The sequence below is a fragment of the Colossoma macropomum genome, unplaced genomic scaffold (genome assembly GCF_904425465.1).
Source record: "Colossoma macropomum unplaced genomic scaffold, Colossoma_macropomum, whole genome shotgun sequence".
Classification (NCBI taxonomy): domain Eukaryota; kingdom Metazoa; phylum Chordata; class Actinopteri; order Characiformes; family Serrasalmidae; genus Colossoma; species Colossoma macropomum.
In genome coordinates, this window is record NW_023495014.1 from 1,696,282 (window position 1) to 1,712,815 (window position 16,534).

At 41.7% G+C, this 16,534-nt stretch overlaps 1 protein-coding gene across 1 annotated transcript in view; it reads right to left on the bottom strand.

Annotated features, from left to right (window-relative positions):
- Positions 1–1,749: 1,749 nt before the first annotated feature.
- Positions 1,750–16,534, bottom strand: part of nhsb (Nance-Horan syndrome b (congenital cataracts and dental anomalies)) — a 102,846-nt gene continuing 88,061 nt past the window's right edge. Inside the window, exons 3-9 of the mRNA XM_036561075.1 lie at positions 14,027–14,166; positions 11,038–11,097; positions 7,164–7,359; positions 6,689–6,820; positions 3,506–6,499; positions 3,052–3,175; positions 1,750–2,523 (exon numbers count right to left, since the gene is read on the bottom strand). Of these exons, the coding sequence (XP_036416968.1) occupies positions 1,917–2,523; positions 3,052–3,175; positions 3,506–6,499; positions 6,689–6,820; positions 7,164–7,359; positions 11,038–11,097; positions 14,027–14,166 (4,253 nt within the window). The 3' untranslated portion in view covers positions 1,750–1,916. The remainder of the gene's footprint in view (positions 2,524–3,051; positions 3,176–3,505; positions 6,500–6,688; positions 6,821–7,163; positions 7,360–11,037; positions 11,098–14,026; positions 14,167–16,534) is intronic.

Below are 16,534 nucleotides of genomic sequence, written 5' to 3' on the forward strand. Positions count from 1 at the left end.
CAGAAATAAAGGCTGAATTATTATCATATATTTGTTAGTCGCACAACCACATATATACAAATAATGAGCAATACGCTTTCCCAGCATCTGCAAGTCAGCAACAAGCTACATAGATGCAAAAGATGTCCTTCTCTTGAATGAGATTATATTCACACCTTTCTTTCTATTCCACCAGAACAAAGACATTAGTCTAACCCTGTCCACAAACCATACCATATTTCTCTATTTCTTTCATAGCAACAGTGCTTTAAGAGATTGTCCAGTTCTTCCACATAAGGGATAAAGCTCAGTCTATGCATACATCAATACAAAAAAATGCAACTCGCACCAAAAACCTTAACATTTTGTACATCTACTGAACATAGCACATACTCAACAAATTCAAGTGATCTGAAAATGATTTTTTTTCTCTCAGGTGAATACTTCCCTATGAATTCTAGTGTCTTATTGCATGCTGTACAGAAGACAAAAAAAGAGAAAAAAAATAAACGTCAGTGCGCAGCAGAAAAAGGATGATCTGAAATGAAAATATGGATTCAGTTCACAGCTTATCCCCCTCCCTCTCTTCGGCACAGTGTAAGCTTGACGGATCTTGCTAATTTCTTTGAGTTCTGACCTCAAAGAAGACTTCTGTTCTTGAATAGAAAAAAACATTCACTGCAAAAGTGAACCTATCCCACTCAAACTGAACAGTTTGCACAATTGTAAGGGTATTCATAGAATACAGGTGAAGAATTTCACTGAATTTTTCCTCTGAACTTATCATTTCTCACACATTGGCCTCTGCATGTTAAAGTTGTTACATGTGATATACCTGAAAACAATGAACATACTATAAGTACCCCCATTTAAGTGCATTTAAAATATAAAATGTAAAATGATTTTTTTCCTGTTGGTATAATGGACTACATGGCAACCTGTAATGAAAAATATGAAATCTATTGTCACATATCATGGGTAATACTATCTGAGAACTACTCTTATTTTGAAATGGATTACACGTGGCCTCATTTCTATCATAAATGTACATTACAGCACTTCATTTTGTACAGATCTTTTAAAGGAATTGGTTTTACCATCTTCAAACAAGTGCAAAATATTCGCAGGTTTTGCAAACCATTTATGCATTTAGAGATCTCAGCCATTAAAAAACTGCCTATGAGACTGGAGAATTGTTCTGCATTCACAGACCTCCTGTTAGGAAAGGCCACAGTGCGATTGTCCTATGTAAGCCTAACCAAAATCCCAATTAGGAATCATTACAAATGGTAACACCGTAAGTCGCTACAAACCACACCTACTTGCAACATGTATCTTCACTGTAATCTCTCTTTGTAAACACTAGCTGCTTTTTTTAAATGGTTGTGGCCTTTCAACAGTTCCTGATTGGGACTTTGGCAGGTTTCGTGTCTAATACTATACAAGATATTTCCCTTTCACCGTTCACCCAAGATAATACAGTAAAACTCATTCAATTAATTTGTAATGAAAATCTGAAAATAGAGAAACGTTTTCTACATTGGTAAACGTGTTGCTGAAATGTACACCCTTCACATTTTGTGAATGAACAAAGAAGGACTGGCTATTGGTTAGTTTCTTCAGGAATGATGTCAAGATGTCAAGCATCCATACAATAAAATGACCACTAGAAGTTCCCTTAGCTTGTGATAAAAATTCAAGTTCATCACTGGCCACAACATAGGTTTACTCAATTAATGGAATACAAAAAGTTCAAGGTGAGCAAGCGATCTTTTTCTTCTGAAGATCTTAAGATTTGTTGGGATAAAATTATATAAATGTCTGTATATCACATATTTCAGTCAAGATATGTTTTTTCATCATTTAATTTTTTTTTCAAATTATGAGGGATTTGTTGTTTTGTTCTGTGTTGTGGTAAAAAAAACAAAAATACACCACTAGGAGGAGCGGTCATCATGTGGGCTTCCATCCGAGTTTTCAGTCTCTCCTTCAGAGATGGCCTGCATCGGGGCAGTGTACAGCCGGCTGCGAGTGCTGTACCTGCTGCTGTTGGCTGCAGGTGGGATCCTGGAACGACCTTGTCTGGAGGCAGCAGACATGGTGAGGGTTTTTGTGGAGAACCCCTCAGTGTTCGCCTTGGGGAAAGGACTGGGGAGGGGCTCTGCACTGGAAGGAGACTCCTGCAGCGGTGAAGGGGGTTCCTCTGGTTGCCTGGCAGCCTCCAGTAACAGTTCCCCTGGGGACTTGGGGGTGATGGGGCTTTTGAGGATTTCAGTGGCTGACATGCGATAGCTAGAGTCGGTGCGACTGCCCTTCTTCAGCAGCAGTAGCTTGAACTCCTCGTTTGAGGTGCTGGATTTTTTGGCACTCCTGTAAATGGGTCCTGGGGCTCGTTGGGAACCAGCAGGGGGAGTTGGGGCAGCAGCTGGAATGGTGGGGCATGTGACAGGATTACTTACAGGGGCAGTCACAGGAGCAACACCAAGACGACTTTTTCCACTGAGCTCCCCTGAGTCTTTCCGTCCAAGAACTTTTCTCTTTGATCTGAAATGTTTTAGATAAAATGGATTATAATATTATACTGTATATCATAAAGAAGTATTAGCTTTCTTTCACAAAGCTCCCCGACTCTGGAACAACCTCCCTGGTTTAATTCAGTTCATTCTCAGTCTTAAAATCTAGACTGAAAACCTGCTCATTTACTTCCAATGGCATGTATTGTGTTCATAGTATTTAATGCTCTAATAATGCTACCATCATTTTCTGCTCAGAAGACTTTATCTATTTTTTGTTTTTCTCCCACTTTCTGACAGATCTTATTCCAGCCTGCATTTGCAGCAGGATTTCAAAGGAAACAGCACCAAATTCTATAATCTCCATATCCTTTATTAAGGTTAACTAACACTCTCCCTACATTTCCACCACTCAATTCCCTGATGTGGGTTCATATCCAATCATTGTAAAGCTGCTTTGCGACAATCTCTACTGTAAAAAGTGTACACAAGTTGAATTGAGTTGAATAACAATGAAAAGTATTTATCAGTATCTGTGGTTTTAAAACAAGAAGCTTACCTATGGATCATGGCAAACAGGTCCTCAGTTGTGCGTAGCTTGTTAGGAGAAGGGAATATACTATCGTCATCTGGCTTTGAATCATCAGTCAGAGGAGAAATTGAATTGTCACTGGGAGTTGAGTCTGTGGAAAAAAACAAGGACACTCTCACTGATGTGAAGCACTACTCTTATGAGGCATCAAAAGATATTTGACTGCTAACAGTGCCCCTTGTGGAGAATTTGTAGCCTGCTCTACACAAGTGAGTATGTGAGTGTGTGAGTTACAAGCCATTTTCATGAGGTGCTTCGCATCTAACAATGAGTTCATATTCCACTGAAAGTCTTGAAAGTTCACTTGTATCAATCTGTCTACATTCAATCAGAACAACCAATATTATACAAAGTTATACAAAGATATACATAAAAACTTTGTATAATTTATATGGCAAGACAATGTTTGAGCCTTCATTACCTTTGCTGAAGTAGTCCTCTGTATCTGGAGTTGATCCATCCTCGCGTCCATCTTGTGAGGCACTTCTGGTAGTGACACCTGATGTCTCATACTCCTCCTCTTTGCTTCTGGCATCGCTGATTGTGTAAGTGTGCGATGATGCTTCTGAATTTCTAGCAGGCACTTTGTCAGGGCTGTTGCACAGTACAAAGTCACTCCTGTGTATTTCACTGTAAGCAGGAGGGGACATTGTGCTGTTTAAACACAAGGAGGGTTCTGCTGGAGGATCTGGCCGGGGTGCTTCACTCTGTTCAGGTTTGGCACTTTCCACTGGTAATTCTGTTTCCTCATCCGGATACCGGTTGAACTCTGGTTCCTGCTGAGCACTGTGGGTCTCAGGGCCCTGGGATGTTTGAGCTGACAGCTCATCTTGTTCACTGGTTGGTTCCACAGGTGTTCTGAAAGCTGTCATTGCCCAATAGGTTCCTGGGCCATACCTCTCCTGCCTGACTTTCACCCCCTCATGTGGTGTTACGATGGCCTCGTTAAGAGAAAGCTGGGGCTCACAGTGCTGTACAGCAGGTGGTTTGTAGGCTGGTGGTTTCCTGTTATGCCTATTGTCAGAAGGTGGAGTCTCTATAGTTACTGTGGGACACTTAGGTCGAGTTGATGGATCAGAAGACTGCTCCTGCCCCAGGTTCCCCTCAGCTGGTTTACCAATGGATCGCAGTTGGACCGACCTCAGAACAGTTGGAGTGATGGCCAGGTGGGTTGAGCTAGATGCTTCTGTAATTGCTGCTGCTGCAGCTGCGGCAGCAGCACGAGCCTCTGCTGCTGCAGCAGCTGCTGCGGCCGCTTTCTGCTTGTTCTGATGAAGGATGTGCATCTGGTTCCTGTGGGCAAAGGGCTTGCAGTGAAGAGCACTTAGGTCAAGGTGACTGGGAGGTATGGCCTGGGAGTCAGTATCCCTCCTGGAGGAAGAGCCTGGGTCTCTGAGGGCAAGGGGCTGCTGCTGAAGAGAAGCAAGTGAAGACTTTCTCTCTGGTACTTTGGGTTTCCTCTTGCCAGTGTTTGGGGACAGTGGACCTGGGAAGAATGCAGAAGGAAAGGAAGATGTAGGCGTCTCTGACTGACTGGAATATCCACTGGAAGGGGATGCCAACCCTGCAAGCTTTTCGGGAGAACCCAGCTTAAAGTCACCTTCTGGTGGTGGAAGTGTTGGTGAAGTGGGTCTGGATCTGGGGCGACAGGCTGGAGTTTCTGCACTCTCTGGTGACTTGACGCATTCAATTACAGTTGTACCCGTAGCAGTGCTGGAGTTGGACAGTGACCTGTAAGGATCGTTGGATTTCAAGTCACTGAGGAGCCAGAGGTCTGCATAGTCGGACTGTATGGCACCCTCATCCTTGAAGGAATGTGTGTCAGAGGAACTGAATGGAGAGGAGCAGTCCAGCATTTCTCGGACATTCTCTACACCCCAGGCACCAAGGGACTCCTCACAGAGACCTGCAGTATCAAGCTGCCCGGCAGAACCGGCCAAGTCCAGCTGCAGCCTCATCTCCCTGGAAGACAAAGGCAGGGGCAGCTCACTAGTAATCTTTGGTTCGTTCTGCTCTGGAACGTCCACACTGCTGTTTGCTTCCTTTAAAGAAGAGCTACGTTTTGGTGGGGGAGGCTTGGCCTTTGGTTTTCTTAAGGAGAGACACTGTCTTCCAAGTGTACTCATTCCTCTGTAGTCTGGTTGAGGGTATTCACCCATTCCAGGTGCAATGTTACCACTTGGGCCACAGTCAGGGTCAATGGCTGCATAGTTGTAATAGCTTCTGCTACCTTTAAGACCACAGTCAAAGTGCATGGAGGTGTAGAAGCCCTCAGTTTCAACGGTGTAATGTGAAGAGCTCTCCAATTTCTCAGCTGGTGGTTGGCCACTAAAGCTCTCATAAGTTTCACCACTGGAGTAACTAGGGCAGCTTACGCCACTCTCATCTTCCCTTGAGTGCTTTGGGCTGAAGTCCTGGGGGCAAGGCTGATCCTGCTGGTCCTGGTTGCAGTTCCACTCCCCATCACTAGCAGTACTGACGCCCGCATCATCCATCTGATCTGTGGCTGAGGAGGTGAAGGAACTAGACCTGTGGCCCTGGCCTTGTGGCTGGTCCATGTGGTAGGGGTCAATGATGAAGCCAGTAGTATCGTCAATGATATGAGACCCCGTGTTGAGGGATAGTTCTGAATCACAGTGCGAGGAGCCAGTCAGGGGAGGTGAGGCAGCTGGTGGTATTGTCTCTGAGGTCTGAGAAGGGCATGTGGAGCTGCTTCCACTCCAGTTGCCACTTGAAGACTGATGATCCTCCTTGTGGTCAATCTGGCTCCCAAGCACACCCGTGTTGGAGACAGAGTGAATAGGGCTGCTGAAAGTATCTGAACTGGAGGAGATCTCACAGCTTCCCATGTCAGCTTTGCGTGGGAGCCTGGACCTGCCCCTCTCAATCCAGGAATTTTCAGGACTACCAGTGTGCTGCATCCTCTTTAGCTCTGGCATGGCTTGGTCATCTGTGCTCTCCTCCTCGTCCTTTAGAATCCTCTGCCCTGGACCTGGCAGAAAGTCCTCAGCCTCATAAGGAGATAGTTCTTCATCACCCTCATCATCATCATCATCATCATCGTCATCGTCACTGTCGTCATGATCTTCATCCCGAAGTCGGCCTCCTTCTCGGGGTAAACTTCTGGATCGCAGGCGAGTGCCTGATGCAGCAGTGTACATAGTATCGGAGCGATCTGGTAAGGAAGTGATATTTCCAGTGGAATGGGAGAGGGAGGCTGGAATTCCCTGGCCCCTCTGGGCACGGATGCGCCTCCGGGATGGGGCAGCAATCAAGAAGTCATCTGTCTGGCAGCCAGAGTCTTTGGTGTTTAGAGTCCGGCCACTGAGTGAGAGCTCCTCCTGGCACAGGGGCATGTGTGGATTGGTGTGGACCACTACAGTCCTCTCTCTGGCCACAGGAGATTCATCCGAATCTGGTGGAAATTAGGAGCAACAGTAACATGCATGTCATCCATAGCATTTAAAAAACGCATTCCAGCACAGGAATCAGAAAACAGATTCTAATAAAGGACAACATAACTTTGGGTATAGTTATTGGTTCTCCCTGGTTTCACATGACTTACACAGCCAAAATTTAGAAGAATAGCATCAGGTAATCATACCCATGTCTTGTTGTACTCGTCTTGGAATCCCTGTGATAGTTTTCCGCCTCCTCAGCTTCCTTCGGCGCTGCAACACTGACTGCGAGTGAACAAGTGAGCAGCGGGCACTTGCCTCCCGGTCAAATCCCACACCTGTAATCCAAGATGTACAGCCTCAGAACTAAGTGAAGGTATCCTTCATGCAACCCTATATCTGACATCAATATCAAGAAAGTCAAGGTCAAGAAGAACTTTGTCATCCCAACTACAGGATCACACAATACAAGTCAGTGTAATACAAGTCAGACATTACAGTGTAGAGAGCTCTGAACTAGCCTATAGCCTTTGTACCTCAGACTACATGCAGTATGTGTTAGATTAAAACTAAGTTCTTAATATATTAGCCCTCAATGACTTCACATAGCCTACGATTAAGACACACAGAACTTGCTGAGCATTAATGGGGTCAACATATGAACTTTCACTGGGGTTTTACCAGTTACGTTGATAGGGATAATGCAAGAGGAGATGACTTGAGATTCATTCTTCATTCTTTCCTCTGGAGTGGGGAGTGGCAGAGCTTTTGACCAATTGGTCTGTTTGTCCAGTGTGGTGGGCACATTAGGAACCGGACACTTTGGCCTGTGGCCCACTGCCACCAAGTCTCCATCTGCATTTGTATTGGTCCCAGCCTGGGCAGAATGATTGATTGACAGTTAGCACAGTATGTGTGACTGTTTCATGGATTACTATATTTTTATGGCAAATAGTTAACAAGTCATTGTAATTACTGGGACCACTGGGACCACTGGGACTTCAGGGCACAACATATACACTCTCTGTGCATAACATGTTTTTGATTAAAGCCATTGTAAAACTAAAGAAGCATAACATTTCACAGCTTTGTTCATGAGCTAACAGGAAGCATTTTGTCATACTCATAAATTCATACTACATTTCATCTTGATCAAGTGTGCAGTTGTGAGCATGGGATAGACAGAGAGCAGGGGGGAAAGGAAGAATAAGAGAGAAAAGTGGGGGAGATGGAGAAAGAAAGAGACAGAGAGAAGGACAAAGAGCCAGAGTTAAGGATTTTGGCTCTATTCCAGCTTCAATTTCATTAGAACAAAAGGAGCAAAGCAGGCGAAAGTGTAAAAGAATTCACCAAGGCCGTGCCACACCACAAAGGCTGCAAACAAGTCAGTAAGCTCTTGAGGGCAATAAAAACCAACTTTGAGGGAAAATCTGCAAATAAATCAAGTGTCTGTCTTCCATCAGACAAAATGAGCTGGACGGCATTCAAGCATTAAGCATTCACACAGGAAATGGTACTATTACTGAATAAACCACTGGATGAAAACGCTAGTTTCAAATCTAGCACATAAGGCAAATAACAGTTTTCCCTCAAGCTGTTATGTGTTTTAGCCTAAGCCCAAAGCTAAACACACTAATAGAATATATGAGCCAAAAATTGCAAACATTGCTATTTATAAATGACAGCTAGCTTTAGGGGCCAGATGTCAACCATGCTAGCATTTTAGGTGAAGTATTCCATTAGGATATAGATTTAGACATTAGAATTGTTTTTGGAAGGGTTACATATTTCACTTTTATATATCTCAAGAGTGTGAAGTAAAAAACAGTATTTGTGAATGCAAGACCTTTGTTACTGTTAGTCCAGTGTTAGTCCAAAAACACAGTGCTAGGAGAATTCAGATAGGGATGTTAAAAGGTAAGAAAAACACATGGTAAGACATGCTGACAAAAAACATCAATCAGATGGAGTTGATCTAACAGGCAGAGATGGGTGCACATTTTCTTTATTTACTCACGTAACGTTTTGAATAAATATTATTTTTAACAGAGGATACTTTACTCTCTTACTCAAGTATATTTGTAACAAAAAAGCACTGTTACATTTGTCTACATTCTTCCTGTTACATTTTTAAATTATTTGAATTTATTGCACATTCCTTGCGTTTTGTTCTTCAAGAGATTCTTCAATCCTGACTGGTGCCCTTGTTGTCACACCCCCACACCTCTGTCCAATTAGAATGAGGTCAAATTTTACATAACTTTGTTTTTCCAATCAAATGCAGCCAGTCAGATACATATGGTTAACTATCAGTTGGGGAACTTGAATTGTGAAAATAAAGCGTTCACTCCACCACATGATGGCTGAAACAGGGGACGTTTCATGTTTTCCATACAAGCTACCAAAACTATCTGACACATCTGTTACGGGACGGCGGGGAGGCAGACCCAAGTGCAGAAATGGAAACAGAAAAAAAAAATGGAAAAAATGAGTTGTTGTGATTCCAAAACATGCACCTGAGGTGACCCAAAGCCAGGCTCGAACCGGCAATGTATTGATGTGCTCTTCGCGGCGTTGCCACTGCGCCACTGAGGAGCACAGGTAACTACCGGCAATAACGCCTCAAGGAAGGGGGAAAAGAAAAGGCGGGAAAATGACGAACGGCAAACAAAAGAGACGCTGAGAGCAGCGTGCTCAAACAAAGGCTGAACTAGAGAGGCGAGAGGACAGATAATAGGAAAAACAAAAAACACTTCCACTCCAAAAACGAAGGGAAGGCAGACCTCTTCTTCTCCCTTTTATTTTTTTATTTATTTATTATTTATTTATTTAATTGGCTTTAAGCCGCTTTGGGACAGTTTCTTTTCTCAGCCCTCTTTTCTTTTCTTTTTTAGTTTTGGGGCAATTTCTCTTCTCAGCCCTCTTTTCTTTTTCCTTTTTAGTTTTGGGGCAGTTTCTTCTCTCAGCCCTCTTTTCTTTTTCTTTTTTAGTTTTGGGGCAGTTTCTTTTCTTTTCTTTTCTTTTCTTTGCTTTGCTTTGCTTTGCTTTGCTTTGCTTTGCTTTGCTTTGCTTTGCTTTTCTGACACTAAGTACCGTACCGGTCACCCCTCTACAAAGGTGTGACAAACACCACTGTTTGCCTTGACCTTAAGTAGAGGAGTCCGCAGGTGTGTCGCGTTGGGCCTAATCAGCCCGCGGACTTGCTGGACACCCTGCCGCCGTCGCCCTCTGCTGGCAGCAGGCGGCGCAGGCTGGACACCCTGCCGCCGTCGCCCTCTGCCGGCAGCAGGCGGGGCCGGCTGAACCCTTACAACATCAGTGTTCAATTTACAGGAAGCGCAGAAGAGCTTAGCTCCTCCAAAAGACACTTGAGTTAACAATAATATCTAAAGTTTACTGAAAAATGTTCATTATTTTATTCCAAACAATACACACTACATGTAAAAAAGTATGTGTACACCCTTCCTAATTATTGAATTTAGGTGTTTCAGGCACACCAACTGTTAACAGATGTTTAAAATCAAACATGGCACCGTCATAGGATGTCACCTTTGCCACAAATCAGTTCATGAAATGTCTGCCTTGTTAAATCTGCCCCTGTCAACTGTAAGTGCAATCATTGTCAAACAGAAGAATCTAAGAGAAACAACAGCTCAGCCACTAAGTGGTAGACCTTGCTAACTCACAGAACAGCACTGTCAAGTGCTGAAGCGTGTAAAAATTGCCATGAGTCTTCATATGCTATCTACCGGAATACATAGTGACAACAGTGAAGTTTGGTGGAGGAGGGATAAAGGTCTGGGGCTGGTCTTAAGGATTTGGGCTAGCTACTGTTATAGCCACGGAGGGGCGCCAAATCCATATTAATGCCCATGGTTTTAGAATACAATGTCCATTAAGCTCAAAGGTGTGATGGCCAGGTGTCCACATACTTTTGACCATATAGTTTATTTCTACTCTGGTTCTACTACAATAAAGCACAAGCGTTGCTTGTCGATTATGAAAACAAGGATTAACATAAAGGAGCACACGATTTTGAAATCTACGGTGTGAACTTTGTTCTGTTTTGTGGTCTATTATATCTACATAAATGCAGGAAACCACTTGCTCTTCTTATGCTGGTGTTTCTATGGTTGCTTTAGTTGGTACATTATATTGTCTGTTATTGCACAATGGTCAGGCACATCGTTAACGTTACACTGCTGCCTTTGGATTTCATTTTGGAGCAAATGGATGCCAGCATGTTTTTACAGGGCTCTGCATACACGTTTGTCCTGTGAATTTACTTGCTACTTCAGTAGTCTTTTCACTAGACACATCCTTATTTTGACTCAGTTTATTTTGACTACCACTTGTACTTCTACTTGAGTAATTACTGTTTAAACGTGACAATAATTGTACTTGAGTACAATTTTTAGCTAGTCTACCCACTTCTACTGACAGGTTAACTATGATGAACTAGAATGAATGTACAAAAAGGAAGTGTGGTGGAAAAGGAAAAGAACTCTTAGACAGATGCTAATTGTTGGCTAAGCCAAGACTGCGGGGAGAATACCTTTCGGATCCAGGGGACGAGGCAGCATACAGTAGGGGAGGAGGGACGTGAGCGCTCACGCTAAAACAAAAATGGCAAACACAAGACTCAACAATGATAAAATGATGGAAACTCAACAAAAAAATTAAACATGAAAATGAACATTGGGGTTGGGTCTTTGGGTTCTCAGTAGGACAGTGTGACACCAACAGTAAATTTGGTTAAGAGTGGTGAATGTAACAGAGAACAGTCTTTTTCATTGGAAGACATAATCCATTACTGCAGTATGTCTGGATGCGCTTCTGCAATAAAAACGATCAAGTTAATGGGAAGCATAAAGAGGGTTATCTTGTACTCCTGCCAGCTCCAGACCACAAACTGTGGGGGACGAAATGAAGGGGTTAGTCAGGGAGTAGAGACCACTGGGTTCACCGGCTTGATATGTTTGTGTCTAGTCCATGGCCTTGTTAATATATAACCTTGCAACCAAACACACTGTTACTTTTTCCTTAAATTCCACCCTTTTAAGTTGTTCTGTCATCATTTACCTTTCTCTGTGCTGGCTGAAATTCCACCTCTCTCACAGGTCTCTCCTGCTGCATCATGGGAAATAACAAATGTACAAGAAAATTGGAACTTTTTTCTGCATTTACTGTTTTTAACATACCGTTACCCCCACTCTTCAACATGCCCTTGCAATGAGGAACAGCATTTTCAACATGGAAGAAAGGTTGTCCAATTGTCCCCTGCTGTTTGCATTTGATGCAGAGGTTGATAATGAATTGTAGGTGATGTAAATTACAGGTTAGACAACTAAACCTCTATATTTAGTTAACCTGGCTTGAAAACCAGCATAGACCAGCACGCCTGGTCACCAGCAAAACCTGCAGATGTTGTGTTTTGGAAATGCCATTTTTTAGTTTAAAGAAATATCCCACAAAAACACCCCATGAAGCTAAGCTGACGCTAAGCTAAATTTGTATTTTCAGTTGAAGTTCAACCGTATTTTTTTTTTCACAATTGTGTGGCTAAGTAAAATATTCTGCTATTTTCTGTATTCATAGCTATTGTTATAAAAATGTAAGGAGTAATAAATGGCGATTCAAAATGTGCTGAAAGCAACAAGCAGATGGTAGACGTAGACGTACATCTGCACTTTCCATTGCCTTTGGAACGCACTTGCTGCTAGCCTCAGTGAGCAAACTGGCTAGCTAAACAAACTTTGCCTTCTGAGAAAAAAACAAACTGTTTTATGAGAATTTTGAATGTAACAAACAAAAATACTCCATCTGGATTAAGCTTGAAGTTTAGAATGAGCACTGTGACACATTCTTTGTTGTTGTTGCTAACTCTATAGTGCTTAGCTTGCTAACTAGTATAGTTACAATGAGTACAGTTACTTCAGCAGTCATGTTTAACAGATGGAGCAGTTTTCTACAAAAACCCAGCTTAATTGTAACAAATTAAATCTTATGGTTTTGAAATATTCTATAAATTGAAAGATTATATAAAATACTTTAAAGCATTTTATTGTTATATGACTTAAAAACAGCTTTGCTATTTTCCATGCTTGAAAAGGAACTTGCAGTAGATTGCAACAATTTCTGGGCAAGTTCTCCTGCTGAAATCTGCATGTATTCTAACTTCACTCGATTTAATGCAGTAACGCAATGGCCCTTAAGATGCCATCATGGATTCTCTGTGAGGAATGGCAAGGACAAGCTGAGCAGGGCATGTTAAAAACAGTACTGAATGGTATGTTTTGAGGCAGTAGGTAAATCACAATGATGTGAAAATAACCCAACGAGGTGAGGGTAAAAAATAACTCAAAAATGATTAAGGCATGCCTGGTGTTTCGCCACAAAAGACGCTTATCACATTCGCTAAAAATTTAACCATGCAGACCTCAAAAACACTGATGCAACATGCAACAATATAATCGTGATCAAAGTAATTGTAGGAATGGTCACTGGAAGGAAAACACTGGTAAGAAATGTGAAGACAACTCTCTATGAACCTTAAAAGCTATGAAATTATATTCATGCTTCACAAACTGACACCATAAGCGCATTAACTTCACCTGGACAACTTTCTTAGGGAGAGTCTGCATGTCTGACTCTCTGGTGTTCCTCTCCTATTGGGAGTGATGATGTACAGAGAAAAGGAAGTTTTTAATCAAGTATCATAGTTAATATCTTGATGCTCTATAATAAATAAGCCAAAAAGCAGTAGAAGCTATGGATCATATTCTTTTCTCCATAAAAAAGTGTTGTTTAGTGACGTTTCAAGGCTTCCAGGCAACAGGTATTGTAAAAACCTCAAAATGGTTCCAGTTAGTTACATTTATTACAATCAAATGATCATTGATTGGATCTGAAGCAATTCGGAATGCAACACATAAATACACAGTGATCAGAGCACTGGACAGCGGTAACATATGAATTACCTTTCTTTGCATTGTCTGATATTCAGCTCGGTCCTGCTGTACCGTAAAAGGCAGTGAAGAAAGACACATCGAAATTATAGTCTATTAAGAAATGTCTGAAAATGTGTACAGCATCTGATATCTTTTCTTTGCTTGTTATTCAACTGATCTCAAAGTGACTGGCAGAAACGTTACATAATAGAATGAGAAATAAACAAAGCATCAACGCCAACCTCAAGTAGTCTACACACAAATACAACCTCAGCTTAATATTAGTTTTAGGTTAACTCTGACAAGTAAAAGACTGGTAGTGAATCTTAACAATTCAGTTGAAGTATTAAAGCACAAGCAAAAACTAAGTTTAATATATTATATTGATCGCACACAGGTATTAAATGTTTACCTAAATTTGTATATGAACTTACATGCAGCACACATTTCAATTCATTTGATAATTTCTTTTTGTCCCAGAAACCTCAAATACATATATATTATTATACTATATTTGGGTTAGGGGTAATTCTGTAAATTCGACTTATCTCTTTGAGTAAAGGAATACTTGTCCATTCATAACATGTCTCTTACCATACGGGCGTGTCGGCTCCTCTGGTCCCGCCTCCTGAGGGAATGAGGGGAGGGGAATGTGGGCATGGGTGGTGCCACAGAGATGGATATGGTGACCCGATTGCGCTCCCTGCTGGTTGAACGCTGACGCTGCTGCTGATCTGCATGAAACACATACAGTTTGTGTCAGTACTACAACTATATACTACCTGAAACCAAATAGCAGTACATTATTCATTTATATTGTGCTATTTCTGTTTTCTGTGTAATTCTGCTAGTCAATGGAAAGGCAAAAGACCACGACTATGAGATAAAGCCTTGAGATGAAAGATTTATGAAGCTGAAACATCTGCATTGGAGAGTTCATCATTCTAACACAAGGGGGCAGCACGGGTCAGATATTAGATCCTCATTTGCCTTCTTGTAAGGCTAATTGCACTGCTTCTGTGTACATATTTACACAGAATAACTGAGGCACATGATGAGACAGTATATGGTGATTTTTTGTGAAAGTCTTTGAAATGACTGTATATAACAGTGTTGGTGTAGTGCAGGAGTAAAGATGGCAGCTCTATGTTCTGAATGGGGAGGTGGTGTAATGATCACGGAGTGCCACTAGGAGGGTGTGAATTGTGTTTCGTCTATGGGTGTAGTTATTTTTTCTGCATGCTGATGTAGGGCAAATCCATTGCACAAATGTATGTCAAGGAAGTGTGGGTGGTTTCCATTGGCCTAGACTTCACATTTACTGAATATCACATTTGTTTCGTGTCATGTGAATGGACACTGCTATAAGTGAATGAAACTAAGTTGAACCTAACCATTTCTTCTACTATGCTTTTAGCATATCAGCATATGTCTTTAAGTGTCAGTGTCTCCCAGTACAAGGGGTGTCATGCTTTTGTTCCAGCTGATTAGTATTAGATTTGATTAAATCAATTGAGTCCTACTTGGTGTTAAATACTGGTTGATCCTACCAGTCAAGTGAATTGCTCTGGTAGGCTGGCCTTTTGTGCTCTAGAGTCTAGAATGATGAATCTGGAACAATTCCATTTTGGCCAACGCTGAAACAGCCCAGTTTGTTTTCTCTGCTCAAACACACCTGTTTCAACTATTTCAGGGTTTGATTTTTAGAGTTGTGCTAGAGTGGGAAAAACCCAGGACTGTGACCAAGAACCACTACTGTACACATCTGAATGATTAATTATGCAAGGAGGCCAACTACGTTCAATCAGTGAATGGCTGGCAATATAAACTCCACTGTTTTTATGACTGATCATTAGCCAACAGAGCCCTTTCTTAGAGAGAACATCAAAAATCAAAAATCTAACCATCTCTACATCTGTTGTGCACATGCCAACTCTCAGCCTAAAGTGGTTGCAGTAGTCTGTAGAATGAGAATTTCTGGTTTAAACACCAGGAATACAGCCTTCTGATGATAAGTCTTGAAGGTGTTTTTTAGTACTCTCTAGAGTGAGGATTTCCAGTTTAAAGACGAGGAAAATACCCTTCTGCTGGTGTATCTTGAAGGTGTGAGGGGCTACAAACTACAGGTCTCACTAGCTGGCTAATACTGAAGAAAGCAAGATGGCTAATGATTCAGCAAAGAAGCCAAATATAATATCTGTATTTATTAGCCTCTACATCAGTGGCTATGCTAGCTAGTTTTTTTTATCATCATGGGCAGGATTCCCAAGCCATAGTCATACGACATATTTGTGTAATGCATGCTGGGTATTATAGTGAAAGAAGATTGATGGACAAAAAACAATTGTATTTTTGAACTGAAAGATAAAAATTTTGAATTCTGTTAAAGCAATGAGGCTAAGGGATGCAATGTTGCACTACAGAATATTACATAACATGACAGATAACATTAAATGCTAGTTTTAGGCCAGATTGCACCTTTAAGTAGTCTACTAACCAAGTATTACATGCAAAATCTTAACCAGTCAGTAACATAAAACTGACAAAACTGGATAAATTGCCTATTGCCTTATACCAGTTATTCTTCATAACTGATGGATCCAAGTTACGATAAATTCAACTTTTGCACTTTTCTTCACTTCTGTTACAACATGGAGTGAGTGATGTAGGTCTATATTAATGCTTGGTGGAAAGTAGAAGAGTTGGGATGGGAAGCTTTCAATACATCAGCACAAAATGCACTAAACTAAACTGAAAACGGTGGCACAGATCAACACTGTATAAACTATTTAGACACATGACCATTAAAACTAATTCCAAAATCAGGCACATAAATATGGAGTTGGCCCTCCTTTGTAGCTATAACAGCCTACCCTCTTCTGGGAAGGCTTTCCACAAGATTTGTCTGTGGGAATTTGTGCCCATTCAGTCAAAAGAGTATTTATGAGGTCAGGCACTCAAGTTGGAGAAGGCCTTGATGTTCCAATTCATCCCAAAAGTGTTCAGTGGGTTGAGGTTAGGGATCTGTGCAGGCCACTGGAGATCCTCCACACCAACCCCATCAAACCATGTTTTTATGGATCTTGCTTTGTGCACAGGGGC